A 14654-nucleotide genomic window follows, 5' to 3' on the forward strand; every position below is an offset into this window, starting at 1 on the left:
ATTCACCCCTTCAGCCTCCCTCATTGTCACCCTGCTCTCCCTCCCACGCTTCATGGATAGACTGCCGTGTCTTCCTCTTGGTTTTGCTTGCCTCCCAGGCTTCATACAAGTAAGTAGGATAGTTAGTGCCTGTTCATCTATGTGACAATGTCCGGAGAGCCTAGCACAGAGTCTATAGTCAAGCTTACTGAATAAATGGGCAAGTGAGTGAGATGAAGAGGTTGAGGACGCAAACTTGCAGAATCCTTACAGTTTCAATGGAGAGTGGAGACAGGAATAGGATAAAAACGGACAGAGTTGTCAGAGAGATGGGAGAAGAACCAGAAAAAAGGCAGGGAAACCATGAAGAAAGAAATAAAAATGTCTTAGGATTTGGAGAGAGGCGAGACAATGGCCTAGAGAGAACCTTCCCTCCTGGGGATCGAGGGGCAGAAGCAAGACTGTTGTAGGTTGGGAAGTAATTGAGTATAACAATTGTGAAATATTCTGATAATATGCCTCATTGGCAAGGTCAAATTAAGTGAGAAAATGTATTGTAATTTCACATACATCTAAGAGCCAATGTAATGTATTACATTAGAATCTGCTACTAACATTTTATTTAGGTAATTTGACTTTAATAATTCCTTTAATACTATAGATATTTCCAAATCATATAGCTCAATTCAGAAAATAGCATAGCTACTCTGTGTGTATATATAAAAATACTGTGGCCAAAAAATTTTCCTCTGAGTACCAACTTAAAGTTATTTCATGTTTTATGTAAAGTAACCACTAAAGCAAGTCAGAACTATCCAATTACAGCTTTCCAGCTTTAAAATAAATAGCAAAACACTTTCCTCCAGGTTTCAGAAATAATTAAGAATAAATCTGGCCTCGATCATTATATCAATTTTCTATTTTTATTTTTTCCCCTAACTCATCAAAAGTATTTAGTCTCTTTCTGTTAGTTAAGAACTTACCCAGTAGAACCAAGGAGTATTTCATAATTTTTTTTTTCTCTCTACAGATGCAAAAAGTATTTAAGAAACTTCCAGGATTCAAAGAAATTCATGTGTTAGGATTTAGGTAAGTAAGAGATCAGGACTCTTATCAATTTTTAAGTTACTTTCTTCCTAGCCTCTTTTAAAAGTGACATCATGAGGATTATAAAGTCTCCTTTCCCCCAGCTCTGTTTAGCTCTGCCCAATCCCAAAACTGAACACATTTTAGATAAAGGAATTATCTAATTAGAACATGACCCTAGGTGATGTTTTAAGGGGTAATGCAGGAGCTGCATTCCTTTCTCCCTCTGGAGTCAGAAACATGGCTCTCTCAGAGAGCTCACCTGCTATCCTTGGCAATGTTATTAACAAACTTCTTAGGAAAATTCCTCAGTACAGACAAGTCAAAAAAAGTAGCAACTGGTGTCTGATTGCCTGGCTGCCTATCAATGCTAAATATCATCATTGTTTAAACCAATCAAGTGTGGTGGTTGCCAGAGGGAAGGGGGTGGGGGGACATGGGGGTCCTAATATATGGTGACAGGAGAAGATTTGACTCTGGGTGGTGGGCACATGGTGCAATATACAGATCTTGTAACATAGAAACCCACACCTGAAACCTGTATGATCATGTTGACCAATGTCACCTCAATCAATTTAATTTAAAAAATAAACAATTAATTAATTTTAAAATTTAAAACAATAAATAAATAAAATAAACAAATCAAGCTGAACCAAGAGAGCTAGTAACAGTGGTGCCTACAGCGGAGTGGGGTTGGAGGAATGGGGTGGACAGAGACAGGGGTGGAAGCAGGCCTTCCCAAAATATTTTATGTTATTTTGACGTCTGAACCATAGTAATACAGTACCATGCAAAAACTATTAAGTGAAAAAGTATTATAATAATTATAAAAATTGTTAAGTGAAAATTTTCAATAAAAGAAATGAAATAATCAATAGCATCACACTGCAGCAGGGTCTGATCATATTCCCTTAGCAGGTCTACATCCATCAGCATCGCAACATTCTAATGTGGGTTCATTTGGGGCAAGATTTTTGCATCTTTTTCTTAAGTTCTCATTATTCAAAACATCTACAAGTGGGGCCACACATGTTTTACTTTTTTTCTTAATACTCCACAGGGTAAACATCAGCCCTGGTATGAGAGTGTGATTCCATGCCCCCGGTGATTTGTAAAGAGGGTAAAGCAGCAAGTCCTTCCCGGCTCCCTTACCGTCTATCGTCTTAAAACAAAAAGGTGCCCAGGGCTCCACACACTCACAAAGCATACTTCTGGGGGAGCTCCACCAGTTTATTTCTTTTGAAGTTATCAGACCCCCCCTGATCTGCATAATTCCAGAGGAAGGAAACACTGAAAAGTGAAAGCTATAAAAGATGAAACCCTTCCTATTTGCCAAAGCAGACTCATTTTTCTTTATTTCAACATGCCGCCCCATAGTATTCCATGTGAAATCAGATGGATTTTTTTTTTAAAATGGTGATGTGAGGATATTCTGCATAGATGGCAAGGTCTTCTGGATAAACCACTGCAGTTAAAGAACAAATTTTTAACTTAAAGCTGAGAAAATGATAGGAACGCTTTGGGGAATATTTTTGTGAATGTTCAAGTGCTCATTATTTCCTCCTTTCAAATAAATGGAAAACTAATAATAATAAAAAATATATTTCAGAACAAAATAAAAATGTTAGGCTGATTAACTTTTCAAGGTAAAAGGTTTAAAGATATATCCCTTGAAGCTGCATCTTTCCATTTGTTTATCTCTGTAAGAATTTATTCTTATTTCTTCCAAAGATGTGCTCCCAATGATTTCTATTATGTGATTTCTATTTAGTCTCCAAGAAGAAAAAAACATTTGACCCAAATACAATAAATGCTATGCTATGAGTACCACAAACTTTTAATCATTAATAACGATGCTCAGCATATTGTAGAGTAAACTCATTATGAAGGAAATTGCTTTCTCATGGAGCCAGATCCCTACAGAAAACCTAACACCCTATGTCTCCTAGTACTGTCTCACATCCACTCATTCGTATAAAACCTGATCTACAATTTAATAAGTGCTTTTATATCAGTAACCTCATTCAATCCTCTCAACACAACTGGGAACTAGTTAGGACATCTATTATTAACACCATTAAAGGGATGAACAGTGAAAGATTCACTTTATATATTGCTTTATCTCTTGAAGCATATATGGGAAGCTATTAACAATCATTCAATCTAGTTCGAGGGTATACTCCTTCAAAGACTTGCACACCAATGTTCATAGCAGCATTATTTGTAATAGCCAAGAACTGGAAACAACCCAAATGTCCATCAACAGAGCAATAAATAAACAAATTGTGGCATATTCTTACCATAGACTACTACTTAGCAAAGCAACTATTGGAATACACAACATGAATTTGCCTTAAAATAATTAAGTGAACGATGCCAGACAAAATGGAGTACATTATGATTCCACTTACACTTAACTCTAAAAAAAAAAAAGCAAACTAATCTATAGTGACAGAGAACAGATCAGCAGTTGCTTGGGGAGGGTGAGTCGGGGAAGGAATGGAGGAAAGGATTACACAGGGGTACCAGCAAGCCTTTGGGTGATGAAATGTGCTCACTATCTTGATTGGCATAATTGATTCGCTGGTGTACAGGAGTGTCAATCTTATTAAATTGTATACCTTTAACATGTGAAGTTTGTTTAAAGACAACCTTTAAAAATGAGCAGGACTGGGGTCTTAGCCCAGAAAGCCTGGACCTCTCTCTCATGGATTACAACTACTAGTATTACTGAAATTAAGCAGAAGGCCAGCTCTGGATGAATGTCAAGTTAGTATGGAAAGAATTCCCTCCCCTCAGAGCATCCCAGTGAGATAGTCATAGATTCTCTCTTGTGTTCCCAGAAGGAAAGCAGAGTCCATTCAGTCCTGTTACATCAAGGGATGAAAGCACATGAAACCCCATCCATGTTTAGAGTGCCTTTGTTGGCAATTCTCATTTGCAATGAAAAAAAAAAAATGAATATAGCTTCTACATTAAATTCATATATTTATTTTGGAGGAGTTCAAAATGTAGTTGTCAGTTTGGTGACTACATGACCTTTTTGCAGGCATGAGTGGGTGGTGGTGTGGCAAAATGAGCCCAGGCTTGAGGCAGGCAGGCCAGGATTTGAATCCTGGCTCTGCCTCTTTCCACTGACAAGTTCCCTCTCTACCTGTTTTCTGTGAAATGGGATTGATTGTGATCTGAAGAGATTTAAAAGAGGATGCAAGTGAACTGCCTGATGCAGACCACCCACTCAGTTAACAGCTGTTTGTTTTTTTTGCAACCAGGTCCATGGTGAATTGTACCAGTCCCTCAAGGTTTACTGATTACAGCAATTCAAAAAACAGTCAACAAAACAACAGCTCCAGAGTCCAACCTCAGATAAATTACCTTCAGAATTAAACTAATCATTTAATGCTATTTACAGGGTCTAGAAATTAATTTATAAAATACATTTTAAAAACTTCCTGGCACCAGCACTACCCAAAAATGTAAAGATGTATAGGAGATATTTTTGCAATCTCTTTAGGAGGAATATGAGCAACTCAAAGAGTTTAAGAAGACCAAAAGTACATATAATCTTTTAACTAAAGCTCAAATCCTGATCAGAAACATCAGATAATGATGTTTACTTTCTGAGATATATATGGTTCTCAAAGTTTCCATCCAAATTCTGATAAGAATTTATACATTTCCTTCAAAGCTTTGGGCAAATATAGAAGATAATGGAAAGAATTTTTTGTATATGAAATGATACATTGAATGTCTCCATAAATTTCATAAAAACTTTTACTTCCTTGTATGTTACCATTGTGCATGATGAAATGAAGACCAAAGAAAGAAAGAGATGGGTAATTTGTACTTTTTTTTTAATTTAAATTCTTTATTGTTTAAAGTATTATGGACTTTCCTTTTAATGTTTTGAAATATAGTACATTTTTCCCCATAAATGTATATGCTGATCTTTTACAAATAATGTTTACATATGAAGTTTAGGATAACTCAATGACTTTTTAATGGTTTCTTATTTAAATGGGAGTAACTGACCCATTATTCAGTAGCGGGGGGGGGGGGGGGGGGGGGAGGGGGAGGGAGTAACTCTCAAGTCAAAATCATTCCATGAGATAAAACTCAAAATCTAATTAGATAAACATAAAGGCATATAAGGGTGATGCAAGGATGTTTCACAAAAAATGTCATTTATGATAGGAAGTTGTCTGCCTGAATGCATAGTTGTACATGAAACCAACCTGTCTGGATTAAAGCCGAGAAATTTGCTCCTTGGTTTCAAGGTCAGTTTGACCTGGGAAAGGGCCCACTAGATCTAAGAAAGCTCAGTAATAAGAATCCAGCTTTGGCTCCTATAACTGACTAGTGAAATAATGAACGACAGACTGACTGTATGGCCCAAAGAACTGCCAAGGTTACACATTATCAGTTGATGTGGCCTTTAAAACACTTTGCATCCCTCTGAGTGGATTTAAACGAGAAGGTTAAACCCGATCTTAGAGGACATAGTTACAGAGAATTTGATTTTATTTTTACATGCAAAAAGGCATTGAGTCAATAAATATTATAATAAATATAGTTAATCATATGCTACTTCCCTTTCTCCTTTCTCACACCTTCTTTCCAAGATGTTATTTTAAAAGCACTTTGGGGGAAAGATTATGTTTAATTTAGGGTTTTATTTTTTAATTTATAAATACATCTTGGAAAAAAAGTAGAAGAGAAATATCTCCTTGATTCAGTTAGTATTCCCTCTTTAATGTGGACTTAACACTCATCCTGACATTTTAATTTAGAACTAAAATACATGTCAATTTTTCCCACATTTCAAATTTTTTGTAAACATTGAAATTACTTTTGAAGTGGGATATTCAAGAGGTTGAAGCTGTCCTGAAGTTTTGTAGCGACATAGTAACCATCTTACCAAGGCATAGAACAATGGCCTTGGGTGTGATGTGTCCTCTGCTTCTACAGTTCAAGCTCCATAGAGGTGCAACTTATGGCCGTCTTTAAGAGAGACAGTGCAGAAGCAAAAAGTCCTGCAAGTGACCTGCTGTCTTTTTATTCCAACAAAATTGAAGGCAAAGGAGTCCTTTATGGAATGACAGAGGAGAACAAGCAACCAGAAACCTATCTCACAGCTTTAGACCTCAAAAAGCTGATCAGCAGGGTGCTAGGGGAAGACAAATCCTTGCACATGGGGACAATTCAGTTCACTGACACTCAGTTGGCAATTTCATAGTTCTGGGTTTATCCTCATTCTGACGGAGAGACTAGGAGTTGTGAATGTCTCATGGTCACTGTCATTTTTATTGGGCCTTGCAGAATCTATCATTTCTGTGACAGGCACATCATGTATGGTGTCATTTCTGTCTTTTCCTCACTCCAACCTGTGTCTCATTTGATGAGCCTTTGGTGACCACTTCACACCAAGAATAGCTCTAGGAGAAGCCAAGAATGTCAGTCAAGTCAAGTTCTGTCACCTAGTAGAGCCCAGGGAAAGAGAGGAACCCCTGGACAGTTCTGTCCCCCTGGCAAAACCCAGATTCCCTTATTAGTAAATTGATCAGGTCCCAAAAGGAAACAGATGGCACATTCAAATTAGGGTCATGTGAGACTAGTTTGATAAAGGGACTATTTATAAAGGTTTCCCTAATGTCCAAAGGAATAGAACAGTTCCCTAGGCCTGGAAGCAGCAAGGCCCCATTACCACCTCCTGGCCTGAAGGGTTGCCTAATGAACTAAGCCATCCCAAAATACAGAGGACAAGCAATCATTGATATAGCCCATATAAGACAACCTCCTGGAGCAGAAAGCAGTGGGAAGAGAAGAGAAGCGTGGATCTAAAGAAGTCAACCAGGTAATCAGGCACACTCAAAATCTTCAGTGGGTGCCTGGAGGGACCCAGGAGCCTGGAACTTAACTCCTCAGTAGGCCCAGTACTCCTGGCTTAGTAGATGGACAACAGAAATGCCATTTTAGTGTGACATGCATGAAACTAGCATTCTCCGCCAGTTCTGTCTCTCTGGTGTATATAGTCAAACTCAACACTGAAAAGCACAAAAATCTCTTGCTACAATGCGCAGGGTAAGAGAATCTACTAGACAAAAAAAGGTGAACTTCAGACTCATCTCAGAGACCATCTGGTTTGTCTCTTTGTTGAATCCTCTACAGCCATGGGCAAACTACAGCCCGCGGGCCGAATCCGGCCCGTTCGGCTGTTCTATCCAGCCCGCGGAGCCGAAAGAGCGGAGGGTTCTCTTGCTCTCCCCCCTCCGCTCCTTTACTTTGAATTTATATTAGTTCACACAAACACTCCATCCATGCTTTTGTTCTGGCCCTCCGGTCCAGTTTAAGAACCCATTGTGGCCCTCGAGTCAAAAAGTTTGCCCACCCCTGCTCTAGGAGGTTCTGAGAATCAGGCTTTGGCTTTTTTTTTTTTTCAATATATTTTATTGATTTTTTACAGAGAGGAAGGGAGAGGGATAGAGAGATAGAAACATTGATGAGAGAGAAACATCAATCAGTTGCCTCCTGCACACTCCCCACTGGGTATGTGCCCGCAACCAAGGTACATGCCCTTAACCGGAATCGAACCTGGGACCCTTGAGTCCACAGGCCGATGCTCTATCCACTGAGCCAAACCAGTTAGGGCTTTGGCTTGAAAGTAGGACTCTGCAAATGGTTCTTGGTTGCAGTATTTATTCGAGCCATTTCTTTCTTTGTCAGTTCACTTATGTTTTCACCCTCACTGGCCTAGCCAATCACCCTGTCGGCTTAGTCCGAATCTGTACAATAAAACTAAACACCCTAAAAATCCACCTTAATAACTGCTCTTATCACGTAAGCATGCAAGACACACTCCTTGCATCTGTCCTTCAATCTATCATTCAGATCAATGACTCTTAGCTTATGTGACATGACTTCTTAATGATCTGTTGCACCATTCCTTAAGAACTGATTGATGTCACATTTTCCACCCTAACTGTTTTACTGCCCAAACACAAAAGGAAAGTGAGAAAATAAAAAAACACTCAAATTTTGTGATTTTTCATCCACAGAAATTGTTGGGTCATTGCCTGGCTCTGATCCCAACACCCAGTCAGTGCTGCCTACACTCCTTGCTGTTTCACAAAGGTGAGTTTGTTGTCCTTTTGTTCTTCAAATAGAAACAAAGCCTCAAAAATATTCCAACAACAAAAAAGACTGAACAGAGCAAACTCTCCTCTGCAGTACTTAGTGCTTTTTATAGGAAGTACTTGATTACCCACTTTTCATATCTGTATTCATAAAACACAGAAAATGTATATACACTTTAACAGCTAATAGGTCAATTTTGAAAATGAAATGTATTTTTAACAAACACTGCCTTTATACTTATTCAAAGGTGTGTATACTTTTTTAAGGGACATCCTAAAATTTAAAGTTTCCTTCAATGTAGTCAGATCTTTGTTTCAATTAGAGTCAAGATTTGCTCTGTTTTTGATAAAAATAAACACATGTTCATGAACTGAAAAGAATACTTAAAGCAGAATATTTCATTTAACTTCCAGAAACAAACATAAACATAATTTACAAGTTGGTTCTTTTTTTATTTTTTTAAATAAATCTTTATTCAGATTATTACAATTGTTTCTCCTTTTTCCCCCCATAGCTCCCCTCCACCCATTTCCCACCCCACCTTCTGCCCTTACATCCCCCCCCCACTGTCCTCATCCATAGGTGTATGATTTTTGTCCAGTCTCTTCATGAACCCCCCATACCCCTTTCCCCCTGAGAATTATCATTCCACTCCCTTTCTATGCCCCTGATTCTATTATATTCACCAGATTATTCTGTTCCTCAGGTTTTTAATTCACTTGATTTTTAGGTTCACTTGTTGAGAGATATGTATTTGTTTTTCATAATTTTTATCTTTACTTTTTCTTCTTCCTCTTCTTTAAAAATACCTTTCAGCATTTCATATAATACTGGTTTGGTGGTGATGAACTCCTTCAGCTTTTTCTTATCTGTGAAGCTCTTTATCTGCCCTTCAATTCCGAATGATAGCTTTGCTGGGTAGAGTAATCTTGGTTGTAGGTTCTTGCTATTCATCACATTGAAAATTTCTTGCCACTCCCATCTGGCCTGCATAGTTTCTGTTGAGAAATCAGCTGACAGTCGTATGGGTGCTCCCTTGTAGGTAATTAACTGTTTTTCTCTTGCTGCTTTTAAGATTCTCTCTTTGCCTTTTGCTCTTGGCATTTTAATTATGATGTGTCTTGGTGTGGTCCTCTTTGGATTCCTGTGCGCTTCCTGGACTTGTAAGTCTATTTCTTTCACCAGGTGGGTGAAGTTTTCAGTCATTATTTCTTCAAATAGGTTTTCAGTATCTTGCTCTCTCTCTTCTTCTGGCACCCCCATAATTCTGATGTTGGTACGCTTGAAGTTGTCCCAGAGTCTTCTTACACTATCTTCAACTTTTTGGATTTTTTTTTTTTGCTTTTTGCTTTTTCGGTTGAGTGTTTTTTGCTTCTTTGTATTTCAATTCTTTGACTTGATTCTTGTGTTCCTCTAGTCTGTTTTTGGGTCTCTGTATAATATTTTTTATTTCAGTCAGTGTATGTTTAATTTCTAGTTGGTCCTTTTTCATATCTTCGAGGGTCTCGTTATATTTATCGGCCTTTTCTAGGATATTCTTGAAAAGCCTTATAACTGTGGTTTTGAATTCTATATCCAGTCGTTTGTTTTCCTCCATTTCTTTAGTTTGTGATCTGTTTCGTTGACGCCGCATTTTCACTGCTTCCCTGAGTTGGTAGGGTAAATTTGTGTGCTAGGTTTCCTATATGGCCCAGTGGGTCGCCTCCCCAGTTAACCTGAGGTGGATACTCTTGTTGCACCCCTTTGTGGACTGTGTGTACAGCCTTGTTGTAATGAAGTCTTGATTGTTGTTGGTATCACTGGGAGGAATTGACCTCCAGGCCAGTTGGCTGTAAGGATCAGCTGGGTCTATGCTGGGAGGAGTTCGGTGCTGGAGACAGCCTTATAGGATTAGACTTGCCAAATTGCAATAGCCTCTGTGCTCAGCTTGGATGGGGTGGAGTCTCAGGGCGGAGCAGACAGTCTTGGCTTCCCGTCAGCCTTGCCCTTGCGCGCACTCGTAGACCTCTGCCTTCCCCAGCTCCCAAGTCTCCGCCCGAGAGTCCAGACTCCCCCCACAAGAGCGTGGGTCCCCAGGGGCTCGCCTGGAACTGGGGTTCAGTGCAGTCAGAACTGGGGCCCAGTGCAGTCAGGAGCCTCCGACTCCCTTCCACTAGGGAAAGCCTGTGGCAACCTCCGCAGCCTTTGTGCGCACTGGCATGCGTGCGCCTTCAGACCTCTGCCTTCCACGGCTCCCGAGTCTCCACCGGAGAGTCCAGACTCCCCCCGTAAGAGCGTGGGTCCCCAGAGGCTCGCCCGAAACTGGGGTTCAGTGCAGTCAGAACTGAGGTTCAGTGCAGTCGGGGGCTTCCTTCCCCCCTCTGCCAGAGAAAGTCAGCCAGGCTCTCAGCCACCCTTCCTCTCTGTGCGCACAAAGACCCTTTGCCGTACCTCCAATTCTCTGTTAGCTTTTCTCTTTCCTTCTAGTTGTAGAATTTTCACTCAGCCAGCTTTCCTGTGGTTCTGGATGGTGTCCATTCTGTCTTTTAGTTGTAGTTTTGAAATTGTTGTGCGAGGCAGCAGTTTAGGTGCTTACCTATGCCGCCATCTTGGTTTCTCACAAGTTCTTAAGGTCTTATCTATATACTGGTATTTATTTATGGGGATCTCGTAAGTACAAAGTAACATCTTAGGAAGTAAAAATAATAAATTCAGTAATAGTTTTTGTGTTTCGTTTAAAGCTATGTTCATTTAATTTATGCCAAAAGTTGTCACTAGGATATTCATAAATGAAAGTGCTGACTAAGCTTTATTTCTTCTTTAAATAAAGAATTCATAAATTCAAATATGACTGACATAATTCAAAGTATTTCAGTTATGAGTTAACTCTGCATAGGCAGAGTCAATTAGCCACCCCAATAGAGTTCATATTACCACTGTATTAGTGCATGCATCCTGTTCAGGACATATTGCTCCATCAGAACCTATATCAGAATCCACAGTAGATTCAAGTCAACTAAACTGACTTGCTTAAATTTAAATGAAAAAAATATATATAGATTATAGCCCTTCTCATATTTAAAAAAAAAAATGTCCCTTCTCCACATGTCTCTCTAAATTCATTCTTCAGGGTGCTACTTTGAGTCCAGAACTTCCTCTTGGTCAGCCCAGGCTCGAGACAGTAGACAGAGAAGGACACAGTCTACCTGGTGAGTTTTTCCTTCCCACAAAGTCTATGTCAGATAACAACATCTTCTTTGAGAAATCCATTTATGACACTACCTCAAAGACCAGTGATAAAGCCCCCCTTGACCCAGAGAAGCTTTCCTCACCCAGCATTGCCAACAGGACAGTAGTTCATTGACTTACCCTCCTCTGAAAAGGAGGACACCCTGGGTGTCCTTCCCTCAGCTCTAGTCCCAGGATCACGGAGAGCACTAGCAGCCCTTTCCTCGTGGACCTGGGGAGAGAAACTCAAACCAAAGCAGCTCCAACAGCTACCTACACAGAACAGCCACCTCTACTGGGCTTCAAAACTGAGAGTCCATCGGGACAAGGTAGGTCATAAGGCCCAAGTCCACAATGAGGGACTACGGCGACACAGGATTGGGCCTTCACAATCAGTATATGGAGTCCTACTTGCCACATACAGACTGACCATTGATACCGTCTGTTCTGCTTCATGTGTTTCTTTAGCACCAGTTAGGTCATATGTAATTGATCCATAGGGTGTCAACAAACATTGAAATCTTCGTGGTTCACTTCTGAATTTCCAAACATGTTCATTTTTGAGGCAATAGGGTCAAACATTCTCACAATTAAAGAGAAATATTTAATAATATATGAAGATCTTTAAAAACACCCCCCTGAAAATTCTGAAGAAGAGTCTATTTAGTGCAAGAAGTAGCTAATTTAGTGGTTTCAGAAACCCCTATGCTTTCCACTTTATACAGTTCTGTGATGAAACCGTAAGTAAAAATGTCTTTAAGGAAACATGAACCCCAAGATGCAAGGTGGTTAAGGATACATTGTGGTTCTAAGTGCAAAAGCTGGTGGAGATGTGTTATGGCTGATATTTTTAATAGGATTGTTCCTGTCTTAGAGTTCTTCTTTACGAAAGTTTATAGGTTTTGAGTGGTCCACCTCAATCCTATTTTCCTCATAAACCCTGTATGCAATTTTATGGAATACTAAGTTTTTCACAAATACATACATGATACAATAGCAGAACCACCTATACAGATTATATTTTATTTGCATGATTACCAGTGAATAAATGTTAACCAACATTTGTTACAAACCAATTCTGCTGTTAGTGGTTTAAAACAACAATTTATTTTTTCCATAAATCTGAAATTTGGGCAGGGACCAGTGGCAACAACTCTTCTCTGCCCTATTATGTAAACTAGAGTATCTCAACTGATGTTGAAGATCTTTTCCAAAATGTTCTCTTTCTTGGCTGGCAAATCAGTGCTCAACCAGAGCTGTTGGCAGGGCTCTCATTTCTGCTCTATCTAGGCCTCTCCCAGGGGCTGCTTGGGCTTCCTCACAGCATAACAGCTGGGTACAAAGAGTTAGTATTGCAAGACACAGACAGCTGTCACTCTCTTAAGGGCCAAGAAATAGAGTCACTTGCTCACATTCTAGTGACGAAGCAGCCATGGAGCCCATCTTGATTCAAAAGGAGGGCACACAGAACTTACCTCTTGATGGGAGAGGTATCAAAGAATTTATGGCCAATTTTAATCAACCACATTTCACATCAACCACTATATTGACTTTTAAATCATTTGAAAGTTAGTTTGATAAAACAAAATTAATCTTTTGGTGAAATAATTGATATTAAGTGCTCACTGGATATAATAACAATTTTATATCATAGAACCTTATTATCATAAGATCAGCCTTTCAGATAGATTCATAAAAATAATAGTACATCTATGATGAAAGTATTATTGTATTTTCAAAATTGCTTTACTGTTCTCATTTTATTTACACATTCCTTTTACTCATGAATATAGCATAGATATAATCTAGTTAAGCTACTGTGTTTCACAGCTCAGAAAACCAAGCCTAGAGATGTGAAGTCCTTGCTTATGGTCACACTACAGCTGGTTGCACAACCAAGGTCATTCACGTTTTCTCCACCTATTATACTATGTTTGACTTAGTATTATATATATACTAGAGGCCTGGTGCACGAAATTTGTGCATGGGAGGTGTGTGTCTGTCAGCCCAGCCTGCACTCTCTCCAATCTGGGACCCCTCGAGGGATGTCCGACTGCCCGTTTAGGCCCGATCTCAGTAGGATTGGGCCTAAACGGGCAGTCGGACATCCCTCTCACAATCCAGGACTGCTGGCTCCCAACTGCTCGCCTACCTGCCTGCCTGATTTCCCCTAACCACTTCTGCCTGCCAGCCTGATCACCCCCTAACCACTCTCCTGCCAGCCTGATTGATGCCTAACTGCTCCCTGCCAGACTGTTTGCCCCTAACTACCCTCCCCTGCAGGCCTGGTCACCCCTAACTGCCCTCCCTTACAGGCCTGGTCCCCTCCAATTGCTCTCCCCTGCAGGCCTGGGTCCCCCCAACCTGCCCTTCCCTGCAGGCCTGGTTGCCCCCAACTTCCCTCCTCTGATGGCCTGGTCACCCCTAACTGCCCTCTCCTGCAGGCTTGATTGCCCCCAACTGCCCTCCCTTGCAGGCCTGGCCCCTCCTAACTGCCCTTCCCTGCTGGCCATCTTGTGGTGGCCATCTTGTGTACACTTGGGGTCAGTCATCTTTGACCACGTGGGGGAAGCCATCTTGTATGTTACAGTGACGGTCAATTTGCATATTACTCTTTTATTAGATAGGATAGAGGTCTGGTGCACAGGTGGGGGCTGGCTGGTTTGCCCTGAAGTGTGTCCCGGATCAGGGGGGTTCCCTTGGGACATGGGGCGGCCTGAATGAAGGGCCTGTGGTGGTTTGCAGGCTGGCCACGCCCCCTGGGGACCCAAGCAGAGGCCCTGGTATCTGGGATTTATTTATCTTCCATAATTGAAACTTTGTAGCCTTCAGCAGAGCCAAGCCTCCTGCTCGCTCCGTGGCCACAGCCATTTTTGTTGGGATTTATTTATCTTCTACTAGAGGCCCATCGCAGGAAGATTCCTGCAAATAGGGCTTCGTGCTGCGGTATCCCCCACCCTGCCTGCTTCCCTCCCTTCTCCCCTGCCCCGCCTGCTTCCCTCCAGTCTCTGCTGCCCCACTTGCTTCTCTGCAGCTTCACTCCCTTCTGCAGTGCTTGGCTTCCTTACTACACTGTCTTCAGTCTTCGCTCTGCGCCTAGATATGCAAATTAACCGTCATCTTGGGTGGGTTAATTTGCATATTTGCTCCTGATTGCCTGGTGGGTGTGGCTGGTGGGCCGTAGCAGAGGTACGGTCAATTTGCATATTTCTCTTTTATTAGATAGGATAATTGAAACTTTGTAGCCT

General features: G+C 40.7%; 1 protein-coding gene across 1 annotated transcript in view; it reads left to right on the forward strand.

The window, feature by feature from the left end:
- The window catches only part of IMPG1 (interphotoreceptor matrix proteoglycan 1), a gene marked incomplete at both ends in the record, with an annotated part of 138103 nt that overhangs the window by 51637 nt on the left and 71812 nt on the right, over positions 1 to 14654 (forward strand). Inside the window, 3 exon segments of the mRNA XM_080665104.1 lie at positions 1010 to 1068; positions 4881 to 4901; positions 6034 to 6285. Coding sequence (XP_080521230.1) covers positions 1010 to 1068; positions 4881 to 4901; positions 6034 to 6285 — 332 coding nt within the window.

Source organism: Plecotus auritus, assembly GCF_963455305.1.
Source record: "Plecotus auritus genome assembly, chromosome: 4".
Lineage (NCBI taxonomy): Eukaryota > Metazoa > Chordata > Mammalia > Chiroptera > Vespertilionidae > Plecotus > Plecotus auritus.